Here is a 15,420-nt window from a genome sequence, read left to right as displayed (position 1 = left end):
GTGCACCTGTTACAAGCTCTACCTGCTAATTTCCACCTCAAATTTCAACACATGTGTGCACTGTCCTTTAGGAAAATAAGTTTCCTTTGAAGCCAAATAAGAGCTACGGTATCTGGTGCTCTTGCTACAACTGACCTTGATCTCAAGGTCTGTTTAACCCTGTGGTCAGCACCGTCATCTATTAGCAGGTTGAAAGCAAGGTAGCCATACATACATAGGGCCTCTTGAGAAATGTCACTCAGATGTGGAGGCGGCTCACGAGTCTTCAGAGAATTCGATACAAGATGTAGACTTAGTGAGGGTGAGAATGCAGCAGACATGACTATCCACGTTGTTTCAAGGGATACATATGCACAGTGTGCCTCTCTGACCCTCTCAGGACTCCTCAGCCTCTCCTCAAATCCTCTCTCTGGAGCCTTGCAGCTGCAGCATCAGGCTGAATGCTTCAACTCCCCTGTCTCCCAAACCCCATGTAAAGCATGTGATGTGTGAGCATCCTGAAACGCACAGTAAATCCCTTATGAAGAAGGAGAGGCCCGTGTGCCGGGAAAGGGGGTTAGACACAGAGTCAGTGGGAATGGCTCTCTGTTTTTAAGAAGCAGTTGCTCATGTCCACTGTCCCCTCAGTGGATTCTTTCCACCTGACCCAGTGGACCACTGGCTTTCTCCAAACACCCAGAATGCTGGACATTTATTCATTGGAAAATGCTTTCTTTTTTTTTTTTTATTAACTTGAGTATTTCTTATTTACATTTCGAGTGTTATTCCCTTTCCCCGTTTCTGGGCAAACATCCCCCTAATCCCTCCCCCTCCCCTCCTTTATGGGTGTTCCCCTCCCCATCCTCCCCCCATTGCCGCCCTCCCCCCAACAATCTAGTTCACTGGGGGTTCAGTCTTAGCAGGACCCAGGGCTTCCCCTTCCACTGGTGCTCTTACTAGGATATTCATTGCTACCTATGAGGTCAGAGTCCAGGGTCAGTCCATGTATAGTCTTTAGGTAGTGGCTTAGTCCCTGGAAGCTCTGGTTGCTTGGCATTGTTGTTCATATGGGGTCTCGAGCCCCTTCAAGCTCTTTCAGTTCCTTCTCTGATTCCTTCAATGGGGGTCCCGTTCTCAGTTCAGTGGTTTGCTGCTGGCATTCACCTCTGTATTTGCTGTATTCTGGCTGTGTCTCTCAGGAGAGATATACATCCGGCTCCTGTCGGCCTGCACTTCTTTGCTTCATCCATCTTATCTAATTGGGTGGCTGTATATGTATGGGCCACATGTGGGGCAGGCTCTGAATGGGTGTTCCTTCTGTGTCTGTTTTAATCTTTGCCTCTCTATTCCCTGCCAAGGGTATTCTTGTTCCCCTTTTAAAGAAGGAGTGAAGCATTCACATTTTGATCATGGAAAATGCTTTCTAAAGACACTTTTAAAAAAGATTTTATTTTATTTATGAGTATACTGTAGCTGTCTTCAGACACACCAGAAGAGGGCATCAGACCCCAATACAGATGGTCATGCACCACCATGTGGTTGCTGGGAATTGAACTCAGGACCTCTGGAAGAGCAGTCAGTGCTCTTAACCACTGAGCCATCTCCCCTGCCCTCTAAAGACATTTCTGATTCAGATAGCAACTGTAGTTAAGGATCTTGTGACAGCGTGTGTTGACTGCTAACTTCACAGGGTCTAGAATCACCTCAGAGACAAATGCCTGTAAAGGAAGTTGCAGGTATGATCGATGGAGGAAGGAACGCCCACCATTTGAGGGGTGGAGGTCCTAGGCTGAATAAGAAGGAGAAAGTAAACTGGAGGCCAGCGCTCGCTTCTTGTCTCTCTCTCTGCTTTCTGACAGCAGCTAGCTGCCTCAAGCTCCAATCACCCAGCTGTGATGGACAGACCGTACACTCCCTCTGTAAAGAGAATCAACCTTCTGTTTCTCCGTGTAGCCCTGGCTGTCCTGGAACTCACTGTGTGAATCAGGTTAGCTTCAACCTCAGAGACCCACCTGCCTCTGTGTCCGGAGTTCGAGGACTAAAACCTTGCACCACCGGAGCTGGGCATCGCCGAAGCTGGGCTAACTTTTTTTTTTTAAAGATTTATTATTTATTATATATGAGTACACTGTAGCTGTCTTCAGATACACCAGAAGAGGGCATCGGATCTCTTTACAGATGGTTGTGAGCCACCATGTGGTTGCTGGGAATTGAACTCATGACCTCTGGAAGAGCAGTCGGGTGCTCTTAACCGCTGAGCCATCTCTCCAGCCCAACTTTTTTTTTTTTAAGTCGCTTTCATCAAGCGTCATCAAGTCTTATGTCGCAGCAATAATGAAAGTAACTTACACGGGTAACAAATCAGCTAAAAAACAGAGAAATTAATAAAACCGTAAACTTCAAATGCTGATAATTCCACTTTTTTTTTTAAAATTCATGCAGTACCTTGAATGTGAACAGTCAAACATTAATCCCCAGACCAGAAACCGTGTGTCTTCTCCGCGAATCTAGCCTGTCCAAAAACAAAAACTCACTATTTTAGGGAAGCAAGGAGACAGTAAAGTCAGCACACCCTAAATCAGTTGTTTTTCCCCTGTGGGTTGAGTCCCCTGCAGCAAAACCTCTACCTCCAAAGATATTTACATCATGATTCATAACAGTAGCAGAAATTGCAGTTATGAAGTAGCAGCAAAAATAATTTTATGGCTGGGGGTCACCACAACATGAGGAACTGTGTTAAAGCACTAGGAAGGCTGAGAACCTCTGCTCATAAAAAAACAAACAACAAAAAAGCACAACGTAAGATCTATTCTTTTAGACAGGGCTTTCCTCCATAGCCTAAGCTAACCTCAAATTCCCAATCCTTATTCCTCTGCCTCCCTCATTCTGGGATTACGGATGTTTGCCACTACACCTAGTAACAGCAAATTTTCCCTCAGTTAAGTCAACAGTTTTCAATACGGAGGACAGAGCTGAAGAAAGACATGTTTGAAAGATATTGTTGGTGATAATCTTACACACACCATTGAAAGAATAGCATCCATATAAATTTTTTTTTAAAAAGAGGCATTTTTGTTGTTGAGACCATGTACACTCCCTGTGTAGTCCTGGTTGTCCTGGAACTTGCTGTGTGGCTCTGTAAACCAGGCTGACCTAGAACTCAGGTAGAGATCCACCTTTCTCTGCTTTCTAAGTGCTTTGATTTAAAGAACTATGACATCCTTTATTTCTATCTTTTAACATTTTTAAAACATATTTTTAAAGGTTTATTTTATTTTGTGTGTATGAGTAGTTGGCCCTCCAGGATGTCTGTGAATCAACCATGGGTATACCTCATTCCTGAAGAGGCTGTGAGTCTCCCTGTGGGTGCTGGGAATCAAACCCAGGTTCTTTGCAAGAACAAGTGCTCTAACCACTGAGCCAACTCTCTGACCCCCTAGTCTCTTTCTTTTCCTTTCTGTTATTTTACTGTAACTTTCCCCCGCCCCAGGAAAAAGGTTTAATTATTTTTAGATTTATTTTATTTATTTTATTCTGCGCATGACTGTTTTTGCCTGCATGAAAGTCTGTGCACTACACATGTACCTGTGCCCATGGGGTCAGAAGAGATTATCATATGCCTAGAAGTTGTGTTATAAATTATTGTGAGCCACTATATAGGTACCGGGTCCTCTGGAAGAACAGCATTGTGTTCACTGTGAATGATGTAGTAGAACTCAGCACACTGTGGGAGGCACCATCCCTACACAGATGGATTTGGGCCTTATAAGAAAGCTGGCTGAACATGAGCCATGGAGAACAAGGCAGTAAGCAACATCCCTCCACGGTCTTTGCTTCAGTTCCTGCATCCGGGTTCCAGCCTTCAGTTCCTGCCCTGTCTTTCCTCAATGTGCTACTTGGAAGTGAAGGCAGGAATAAACCCTTTCTTCTCTAAGTCCCTAATTTCAGGGTAGGGTGTTTATTACAGCCACAGAAGGCAAACTAGAACAGCAACACAATTACTATTTGCATAGTATTTACATTGTACTGTGGATTATATGTAATCTAGAGATAATATAAGGTACAAGGGGTGATGTGTATAGAGTCATGTACATGAGTAAGCCCAGAGGTGCTCAAGGTGTTGCAGCTCCTTCTTCTTCGGCAGATCTTCAATGGCACCTTTGTGAAGCTCAACAGCTGGACATGCTGAGGACTGTGGAACCGTACTTGGCATGGCGGTACCCCAACCTGAAGGTAGTAAATGAGCTCATCTACAAGCAAGGCTATGGCAAAATCAATGAAAAGCAGATTGCCTCGACAGATAATTCCTTGATTGCTTGATCTCTTGGTAAATTTGGCATGAAGGATCTAATTCATGACATCTGTACAGTTTGAAAACGCTTCAAGGAAGTGAATAACTTCCTGTGGTCCTTCAAATTATCTTCCCCATGAGGAGGAATGAAGAAAAGACAGCTCTCCACTCTGTAGAAGGTGGAGATTCTGGCACCAGGGAACAGCACATAAACAGGCTTGTTAGACGGGTGAGCTAAGGTGTCGCTCATGCCATTTTTATAATGTGGTCAGTTCATAAACAGTCACAGCTTAGCAAATTGAAAAAAAAAGTGTGGTTGGGGGAGCGGGGCCAAAGAGATGACTCAGTTCATAAGAATACTTGTTGCTGCTCTAGAGGACATAAGTTCAGTTCCTAGCACCTAGATCAGGCAGCTCACAACTGCCTGTAACTGTAGCTCCAAGGAGATTCACTACCTCTGCACTCACATTCACACACACACACACACACACACACACACACACACACACACACAGAGAGAGAGAGAGAGAGAGAGAGAGAGAGAGAGAGTCACGCATGAACTCACACGCAACAGGCAAACAAATAAATCTTTTTAAAAACATGTTTTAAAAAAGTTTTTTTAAAAGATGGGAACCAATAACTCTTGGGCTGAAACAGTCCTCCTGCCTCACCCACTCAAGGAGCAAATTAAAGGCTACCAGCCTGATTATAATTGTACTGGAGCAAGGCTGGAGTCTCTGCTGACTGCACAGATCAGGGCCCTTCCCTGTGCCCTGAAGGCTCATTTTGCATTTGAAACCTTTGCTGTCATTTACTCTGTCCAGCCAGGACCTTGTATTTGCTTCTATGAGCTGCTCTCCTGTTTGCTGAACTGATTACAATGTCATATAGATAGTCACATACAAGAAAGAGATATAACTCACCTAGTCTAAGGTTCTAACCTGGTGAGTGAAAAAGAACAGAACTTGACTACTTCAAGGTATAGAGGAGGAAAGGGTTTTTGAAGATAAAAGGTAGAGCACAGATAACCAGAGGCAGTAAGGTCTAGAAGAGTCCAGAGTGAACAGGACCCTGGGCTGGGCCATGTGAGATGGGGACAGGGATGGAGGGAGGGAGGAACAGCCAGACCAAGAAACCAGGAAGGTAAATAAAGGATAGATGAAGAAAAGACCAGGTGATCAAAATGGCTGGGTCATATACAGGGAAGGGCAGGAGAGGGAAGGGCAGCCCAACTCTGGGCTGGAGAAGTTTAGGATAGGAAGTGAGAGCCAGCCTAGCCCTGTAACCTGAAGGGACTGAGAGATTAGGAGAACTTGGAGGCCAGGTCCACCTTGATGTGTTAAATAGGCGTCACAGTCATTTGTTCAGATTTGAGCCCTAACACTGGGCCTGGGACCATGAGTCCTGGAGATTCCTGTTGAACTTAAGAAACTGGCAAATTGTTTGAGTTTGCAAAAGTGTCTTTTAAAAATCTGGACGGGAGAACATTTTCTTCACTATCTTAAGGGATCCCACGAAGCTTTATGAAATTTAAGGATTGTCTGGCTCAACTGTTTCAAGTTAAAGCCCCTAGGGAAACTGAGGCATTGGGACCTGTCTGGGCCAAACTGAAGAGATTAAGTCTGGAACTCAGATCTTTGTGAAAACCTCAGGCTCTTTTTACTCTGCCAATACCCATGCAGCATAGTGGGCTTACTACTGATGATTCTGTTTCTGTCATTTAACTTTCTGCGTGGAAGATACTCAGGGTGCCATTTGGGATTTTGACCAACCAAGGATGGATGGAAACCTTTGCAACCAAATGTTTTCTCCTTTAAGTCGGTTTCCTATAGTATTTGTCATTGCAATGAAAAACAATCCCTAGGGCACTCTGAATATCTCCCAGCAGAAAATCCAGGCCACCACCTTAGAGTTCTCTCCAGTTACCCCATGCCTGTGTACTCAGCAGTGTCTTCTCCAGTATGGTGCCTGTGTCTTTCCCAGACCCATAGCTGTGTGCCTCAAGGAAAAAAAGCATGTTACTGAAGAAACCGGCTCACTTAGAGGGGGTAGAACAATAAAGATTTAATAAAATTTAATTCTGTCATGTGTGGTGATCCACAACCATAGTCCCAGCATTTAGGAGGTGGAGGAGGTAGGAATATCAGAAATCCAAGGACAATGTCAACTACTTTCCAAATTGTTGGCCTGGGTTACATAGGTGTGGGGTGGGAGTGAGCTTTAAGGATGGGAATGGAAGAAGGGAGAGAGAGGAGAGGAAGGGAGCAGAGGAGAAGGGAAGGGAGGGGGAGGGTCACTTCGACCTGCCCTGTCTCATTTGACCATTCCTCCACAACGGTACACCAGAACACTAGTTGCTAGGTATGTGTAAAAGACAGGGCTTTTCCTTCAGTAGATGGGAATTCTTGGAGTGACTTCTGTCTAAATGTCTGCTAATTGTTACTGTTGCTGTTGTTAGATCCAGACATTTTTAGAGTATTTGAATAAAACTGACCTCTCCTCACTCTGATCTTCTGTGATAATAATCGTACCCTTTTTTATTCATTCAATTACAAGCAAATTGACAGGAGACATTTATATGAGGCAGCTTAAACCCCAGCTAATGGAGTACCTAATGACTAATTGATCAGATCCCAGCCCAGAGAGCAGCCCTGAGTGGCCTAAAGGAATTTATGCAATTAGTTTAGGTTTGGTAGAAATTGAGTGCATGTGAAAGTAAGCTTTTTATGGTCCTGATTTATGAGAGCTGGACACCAACTCGATCTGCCGTGAGCAGGACCGAGCAAAGCCTGGAGCAAGGGGAGCTGTAGGGAGTGGAGCCTGACTGACTGAAGTATGTCTTAGAGTGAGGAGCAAGGGAGAGAGAAGGTGAGATTCCGGGTGGGATTCCACCAGACCCTACTAATTCAAAATGAAATGACACTAAGGCCCAAAGAAAACCAACAGAAAATTGGGTTACCTCCGGGGTGAACGGTTGGTATTCTTGTGCTTGAAATCCCAGAGATTAAAAAAAAATCTTTGCAATATTAAGTGATAGTGGGGAGAAAAGAGACAAAACGAGAGCCAGCGAGATGGTTGTCTAATTTCACCTACACAGACCAGAAGGCAGCTAGCTGAGCTGAAGCTAAGGATTGCTTCTAGGACCGAGCGGTTGCGGGGGGGGGGGGGGGGGTCTAAGACCACACCAGGTCTGCAGCCCAGGGGCTCCGTGCAGCCTAGGGGAAGCCCCTCCGGAGGCGCCCATGACCCCCGACCCCAGGGGGAGCCCCGGGTGCCGGGCTGCCGGGGAAGCAGCGTCCAGGGCGGAGGGAAACCTGACCTGATCGGAAAGTAGCGATCGAACCGGAGGCTAATTCGCCCGCGGGGCCCTTGCGGGTTCTGACTGCCGCCCAGGCGGGTGCTCCGCGGCGCCCCAGGGATCTGGCCCTGGGCCGTCTCTGGCTGGTGCCTGCGGGGTTGGGGGGAGGAACAGCGAGGAGGCAGACGGACTGCACAGGGACCACCGACCGTCTCTCGGAGGTTGCGGCAGTATGGGTCGGGTGCAGCTGAGCCAAGACAACCGACCACTACAGTCTCACTCCTCATCACCTCTCTGTGCTGCCTTCATCCCTAGCGGCTCCCCTTCCCTGCTCCAGCACGTATTGCCCCCACCCCCACCCCCATTCCTAGCCCCTGCACAGGAGACAGAAAGATCAAAGAAATTTACCTAGATGTCTCATCCTAACTACTGTATTCACTTTGTCGTGAGCACCTTCTGTGCCTCTGTGTTCTTATCTGTAAAGTGGAATTTAAATTATACTGGGAACAACACTTATCTTCTGGTCTTTGGGGGCTGAAAGAGGAGGAGAGTTCGAAGCCAGTCTGGTCTACCCAGCCAGTTTCAGGTTACCCGAAGCTACGAGAACCAGCCTTCAATGGGGAGAAGAGCTTGTCTTACAAGGCACCCTGAACTCCATCCCCAGCGTCCCTCAGTCCATCCACCCATCATATATCGTTCTCCTCACTATATGTAGGAACTGCAAAATGAATGCTGGTAAGCTGCATAAACCGGTCAAGAGGAAACCCTCTATACACTTTAGATAAAATTATTGTTCAGTGAACTAAGAAGTCTCTATGTGAGAGACTCGCAGTTTGAGAGCCCCAGAGAAGCATTCTGGGACGCAGAGTAAAGCCGGACATTGGTGGGTAGACTTGGTCTCCCGGAGCTCACCTCGTTTACTGCTGTGTAAATAAATAAACAAGATGCTATCTGCGGGTATGGGTATCGAGAACACGGGCGGTGAGGTGGAGGTGCAGGCTAGCAAACGGAGTTCAAGAGCAGAGAGAGAGAGAGAGAGAGAGAGAGAGAGAGAGAGAGAGAGAGAGAGAGAGAGAGAGAGAGAGCCAAGGAAGACCTTCAAAAGTAAAAATAAGGAGGGGGTTCCAAGACCTGTAATCCGAGGCTCCTGCACCCTGCACTCTGGTTCAGTGCAAAATATGGAAGCAGTGGGAGGAGTCAACGCCTCTGAAATTCCATTCCTCGTCGTCCTCAAACATTTGATGGAAATCAAGGGACTGTGACCGGGTTCCGACATTGGGAACAAAATATATTCTCAGGAGATTCCCAGAGGGTAAAGTCATCCTCTCTGTGTAGCTTTGACCCAGTGGGTGCAAAGCTATTAAATTTACACTTTCCACGTTGCAACAGAGAGCCACAACACCCTCACTTTTACACAGAGCCAGACTGTGACTCTCAAAGGGGCAATGTTAGCCAGATCAGTCTAGTTCACAGTTAAGCCTTGAACTTACCCTGAGACATCCCACTTTCCTGCTTTGAAGGCAGAGAAGGAGGGGGTCCTCCTTGTCTTCCAAGAGTCATGAGTCATGACCCTGCTTTGTGTAATGTTATCTCATTTAATCATCAGAGCCATCCTGGGAGATAGTTTTTCTTTTCTTATGTTCTGTCTTTCAGTTTATCAGACAAAGGTGTAGGGAGTCTGATGTGAGAGTGAGTTAGTAAAAAGAGGAAGAGTTTCTCTACCCTTCATCTGAGCAGAGCAAGATTCTTTTCTGCAGGAAATCAGGAACCTCAGCTCAACCACAGCAAAACGGATGTCACTCTTTGCTCCTCTTCTGTGACTCTTCACCATTCCAGGGCTCTATGTCACAGGCACACCAGGTTAAGGTCATGATCACCATTAGGTAAGGCACAGCCTCACTCATTTTAGGAGGAAGGAACCTGGCCACTTTACAGCACAAACCACCCTTCCCTTGACCTGAGTGCATGAGTATTCTGTCTTCCTGTCGACTCTGTTTTAACCTGAGATGTTTTTACTTTACAAAGCTGACATTTCATTCATTCAACAGATGCCCATAGTTTACTCCAGGTCATAATCAGAGCTGAACATTGAATAAGAAACATTGAGGAAGCAGACACTCTCAGGCACACCAAGAGAAAGTCACTGACCAAAGACCACACAATAAGGAACACAGGGCTCCTGCCTTCCTATTCAACAGTCAGTCACTGTTTGCCTGACTCATGACACTTACGGACCCCTTGTCAAGACAGGCTCCTTTTGCCTGATCCCGTAGGAAACCCAAAGCGCCCCACCCCCCATATGCAGAGGTTCACAGCAGCCTTCTATACACACAACACAGCACATTGGCCTCACTTTCTCAAAGAACCTTAGCTGGAACTTGAATGGTGCATGTTGCACGGTGGTGGGAATTAAAACAGAAAAACCTGCTTCTGAAGCTCTTGAAATACACACTCAGATTACTTTTCAAATTAGTTAGATGCTGGTATAGGAAAAAGCTGAAGTGATGTGACTTGCCTGGGGCCACAGTGATAGGAAATGGCCCAGTGATGCAAACTATGCCAGTGAGAACCCCAATCTGCTGTCACCCTCTCCCCACAAGTTCTGTGCCTCCACCGGACAGTGTCAGAGGCCAATGTACTATATCCTGAGGAAACCACATCTCCTCTGGCTTCCTGGGCAAGCCAAAGGGGAGAGACAGCGGCGCCTGCCGGGAGCACTCAACGGGAGGGAAAGGGTGGGGCGTTTTGCAAACTGGGCCTCTGCTCCCGCCCGAAAGTAGAAATTGGTCAAGATACTTCAACCAAGCGGGGAAACGCAACGCCAAGAGGAGTAGAAGCGCGGTTCGAACTCTCAAGCCAGTACGTTCCAAGACAGGCAGCTTCTCTCTGCCTCTCCAAAAAAACTCTCACAAACTTTTGCGGTGGTTAATCTTTTAAAAGTCAATTAAGTAACAGCAGGGAACGTTCGAGAAAAGTTGATTCAGATGAATATCGTATCTTTCATGGGGGACAAAAAGCCTAGGAGCTCTTACCTGCAGGAAACCCAGCAGCCGGCAAAGGCGCGCCCTTCTGGAGCGCTTCGCTTCGGGCGCGGGACGTTCTCGGCCGCCTCCTCTGCAGCCCGGCTGGGCTCCGGGCCTGTGTTTTATACCACTATAGGCAATTAATATTGCATCAGCCGTATTTTAAATTTTCAAAACCCACAATATAATGTAATGGCATAAGGGCATTTATTATTAAAGGACACCGATGGAGAGGGAGGTGGAGGAATTGCTGGGGTGGTTGCGCAAGTCGGGTGCAAGGGGCTGAGGCCCAAGGAACTGGGGGCTATCCACAAGTTTGCTTTTACAGAGGTTCGGGGGGAGGGATGTGGTTGCACGGGAACAGGACTGTGGAACAGAAGCCTGCTTTACTCTGAATTTCGGGCCAGAGGCAGAGGAGCCAGAGCTCTTTGAAGATGACTCCTGGTTCTGTAGCATTAATTTTTAAACCACAAACGTGTTTGTAAGACTCACACGCATTCGAAAAGTTTCCGCTCATATAGACTGAAAGGAGAGAACGGTACTGACTGCATTTGCTAGCCTCTGCTGGGTGTAGAGCACTGATGAGTAATTTGTAACAGACATCTCAATCCCTCTGCCAAGATAGATTATTCTAGGATGATCTTCAGATGACAATTTCAAATGAAGAAATTTGGAAGAGGTTCCGGATATTCTGTCCGAGCAATTTTTCCCCACCCTTTGCTTCTATTGCCTCATCTCTGCAGCTGTTTGAATCCTTATAAATAATTATAAATAGTATTTTCTTATAAAGGGCCACGCAGCACCTACCAGACACCTTTAATAAATAGTCTTGAGCATAACAGTGTGAGTTGGGTAAAAGGTATCCCTTCTGTAGACCAACAATATTGACCAGGAGACATAGAAAAGTTAGGAAACTTGTCCCAAGATGATTTAGCTTTCGAGTGGCAGGATTGGAGTTTGAACTCCCAATCAGCCAGGCTTCCAAATTTCCAAGTTAAGAGAATAGTGTGATGGTTTGGCATCAGGAAGTAGAGGGAATTGCCTTTGAAGACATTTGAGATACAGAGAGCCAGGGACAGCCTTGAGTTTGAAGTAAGTGTGTGAGAGTGCATGAGAAGAGAGACTAGTTTTCAAGTCAAGCTATGTTTAGCACCAGGAAAGGAAAACGACTGCAATTCAGGTTGAAAAATAAAGCATTTATTTTTTAGAAGTATTATAAGGGATCAAGGAAAGAAACACGATGTTTTATTTGTTTCTATTCCAGAAGTGAAACCAAAAGTCACACAGCAACACACAAACTACATAAAGCAACAGAAAAATAAATAAATAAAATACGAGGGAACTGTGGCTGCAGCCAGAAGGGTCCGGTTCTGTGGTCCTGCTCTCCTGCTGCTCGAAACTATACTGAACGTCCACAAGAGACACACAAAGTCGGGCAGGGAAAGCAGAGTTAAATAAGTAACAAGAACTAGCTATGCCAGCAGCCACGGTAATAAAAGTGCAACAGTTAGGTTAGATGTGTTTGTTGGAAGGATTTGCTATGATTCCTGAAGTTACAGTCACTTGGGAACACTGGACTGTGGACTGACATTCTGCTTAGAGCGGTGAGCTGAGATGAGGGAATCTTCTTCAGTTGGTCTGATCTGAAACCACAAATCACGCCCCCTCCAAAAGGCAAATACTCCTCAAACTCCAGGAGGTCGACGAAGATAGCCAGACCTCGCGCTGGCCTCTGTTCACCAACGGGCGAAGAAGACATTGCAAGTATTTTCAGTCTGGGGTGGACCCACCTTGCCTTGAAATCCTACTGACCCACCAACAGCCCAGAACTCCCAACACCTCGGACACTGTCCCTGAACTTAACCCATGCTACTTATGAGAATGTACAGTAAACCAACCGATACAATGGTAAGAATTTAGGCGCAGAAGGGAATTATTATAAGGCTATCCTTTGGAAACATACGTGTTTATATACTCTAATAAATTAATCTCCATGTTTGTGTCCCGCTTAAATATCCTAGACTTTATATTATTATCTATCTCTCTTTTCCTTACCTTCGCCCTTGCCTAATGACGCCTAGCCAAGAAGTGGTGCTTTCTCGTTGAGGTCGGATGGTGGGGTCAATTCCCAAGCCGGTGTGCCTCAGGACTACAGGCCTGAGGTCCTGCTGTCTCAAAGAGCAAGGTCTACTTTCAGCACCGCGGACAGCACAACGTCCAGACGTGCTTTCCCTTGAAATTTTTTTCCTCCTAGCGCCAGAACATTTTTGGTGGGAAAAGAGAGAATAGGGAGGAAAAGGTGGCCAGGAGGCAATTAAGCGGAACAAAGGGGGAAAGTCTGTGACTCGGGGATGGGGGGAAAGAACCTGATCTGCCAGGAAACACCCTGGAGTGTCCCGTAACGTCCCCTCCCATCGGAAGGGGGCGATGCCACTAGGTTCTCCAGGCTCCTCCGAACACTGCACCCGTCGCAATCAGTGGACAGCAGAGTACTTCATTCGTTTCTGTTTCTGTCTCTGGTTACAGAACCAGACCCTCACCACATTCTTTTTAAGGTCCAGTTTCTCAGCGATGGCCGCGATCTTTTCAGATGAAGGACGTGGCTGGATGGCGAAATAGGCTTCGAGTGAGCGCTTCTCTGGCGCGGCGATGGACGTGCGTTTGCGCTTACGCTCACTGCCGTTGAAGAGCTCCGGCTTGCTGTTCTTCTCTCGGTAGGCGGCCTCGGCCTCCTCCAGCCAGGCCTGGAGGACTGGCTTGAGCGCGATCATGTTGTTGTGCGACAGGGTAAGAGACTCGAACCTGCAGATGGTGCTCTGGCTGAGAGAGCCCACGCCGGGGATCTTAAGATTGGCTAAAGCCGCGCCCACGTCCGCCTGGGTTACCCCCAACTTGATGCGCCTCTGCTTGAAGCGCTCGGCGAACGCCTCCAGCTCTCGAGGGTCTGACTCCACATCGCTGAGACACGCAGGCATGGCACTGTGAGGTGCTACGGCATGCGGGTGACTCATGCCCATGGCCTGATGCAAGTGGCCCATGGCGCCTAGATGATGCGGGTGGATCTGCGCCGGCATCACGGAGTGCTCCGGGGCCCCTAGGCCGCTCACGCTCAGCGTGGGCGAGATGTGCTCCAGTAAGTCGCCCTCGAGGCCCTGATGTACCGGGTGATGCGGGTGCGAGGTGAGTGCAGCCGGGTGGGAGATGGGCACCGTGGGCGAGGTGGACGTGCAGGGCACGCTGCTCATGGTATGGTAGGTGGCGTCGGGCTTGAACGGATGGTTCTTGCCGTGGGAGACGATATCCACCGCCGCCAGAGCTTCGGCGCGTGCCAGCAGGCTCTCATCAAAGCTTCCAAATATATTACCCTGCAGCTGCAAGCGAGAAGGCGCACAGCACGGTCAGTGGGGAATACTGTCAACTCAGGATTAAAACACATTTTCAAGCAACCGAGTTGCCTCTCCTCAAAGCCCAGGTCATAAAAATTAATACGGAGGCAGCCTCTCTGTTGGAACAGACGTGAGGATCAGAGACATGAATGAGAGAGAGAGAGAGAGCGCGCCGCGAGAGAGCGCGGGGGAGACAAGGCGAGGGGTTCAGACAGCGGCGATTGTTCTGGGCGACATGAAAAAAACATGAAGCTAGTGCCTGTCAAAAAATGTGCCTTAGAGCGGTAATTATGCTCCGCTACGTACCTGCGGGGCTGGGAGACAAACTCGGCGCATGGCCTCAGAGCCGGAGTGCAGGCTGGAGAATTTGGGTTCTTGCAGTACGGGGTGCATGCCGAAAGGCTGCTTGGCGTTCATGGCCATCATCTTCGGGAGTCTGGCAGGGAGGCAGCGGGGGACATGGAATCAAGCTCGTCTTGCTTGCTCTCCGCGCTCCAAGTGAGCACCGCTCAGCGCCAGCGCTCCCCTCGCCCTCTCGCTTGCTGCCTCCCCTCTCCCCCACCTGCTTCTTCACTCATCTTACAAGCAGTCTGCCAGGAAGGGCCCGGGCACGCGCAGGCGTGCACACGCGCCCGGGACTCGCAGGGGCGGCCCGGGAGGCAAGGCGGGACCGCAGGTCTCGGAGCGCCACTCTGAGCCTGATGCGGCCGCCCCCTCCACAGCATTTATACCCCGGCCTGGCAGGGCCTCTTCCTGTCCGCCCCGCCCCACCTGGCTCCAGCCTGCCAGACTTTACAGATTCTTTCTTCTTCCTCCTGGACTTCTTTGCACGAAGTCCTAAACCTCTGTCCTGTCCCAGCTGCCTGGATGAAAGGGCACACTCGAGCTGCCAACACACACACACACACACACACACACACACACACACACACACACACACACACACACACACTAGCCATTTCCGAGGTGCTCTGTGTCTGAAGCTGAAAGCCTGCATCCTAATGCGTAGCGAAGAGGTGCCTCCAAACTCAGAAACCAGCCTGGGCAAGGACCAGAGGTTACCAGAAGGAGCATCAGGTGACATTCCCCTTCTCTGTGGGTGAAAGGAAGGACATTAGCTGGCTTCCTGATCCACAATCTTGTGGCTTCTTCCCAACCCTTGCCATTTCTGCTTTTATTTGAAAAACAGAACTTAGCCCACTCCCTTTCCCCATAGCCCTCTAGCCCAAGAAAGCTTGCTAAGGAACAGTTGAGGACAGCCGGCCTAGCCTGGGACAATCCTTCTGCACACTTCTGTAGAACCACCACTTAGCAGCCCCAATACCTGTAACAAACAGCTATCATTTAGAGCTACTAATTTGTAGGAGGCAATTCAGGCAATTATTATTATTATTATTATTATTATTATTATTATTATTATTATTAATTAAAGTAATAAGGAAA

The 15,420-nt window shown here is 47.9% G+C and overlaps 1 protein-coding gene across 1 annotated transcript; it reads right to left on the bottom strand.

The window, feature by feature from the left end:
- Positions 1-11,810: 11,810 nt before the first annotated feature.
- Pou4f3 (POU class 4 homeobox 3) lies at positions 11,811-14,403 on the bottom strand. The gene is made up of 2 exons (NM_001108889.1): positions 14,284-14,403; positions 11,811-13,962 (listed from the first exon to the last, which is right to left on the bottom strand). Exons 1-2 carry the CDS (start codon positions 14,401-14,403, stop codon positions 13,066-13,068), a joined length of 1,017 nt encoding a protein of 338 aa, NP_001102359.1. The 3' UTR covers positions 11,811-13,065.
- Between the last annotated feature and the right edge of the window lie 1,017 nt (positions 14,404-15,420).

Source organism: Rattus norvegicus, chromosome 18, assembly GCF_036323735.1.
Source record: "Rattus norvegicus strain BN/NHsdMcwi chromosome 18, GRCr8, whole genome shotgun sequence".
NCBI classification, from domain to species: Eukaryota; Metazoa; Chordata; class Mammalia; order Rodentia; family Muridae; genus Rattus; species Rattus norvegicus.
This window is presented reverse-complemented; position numbering and strand designations above follow the sequence as displayed.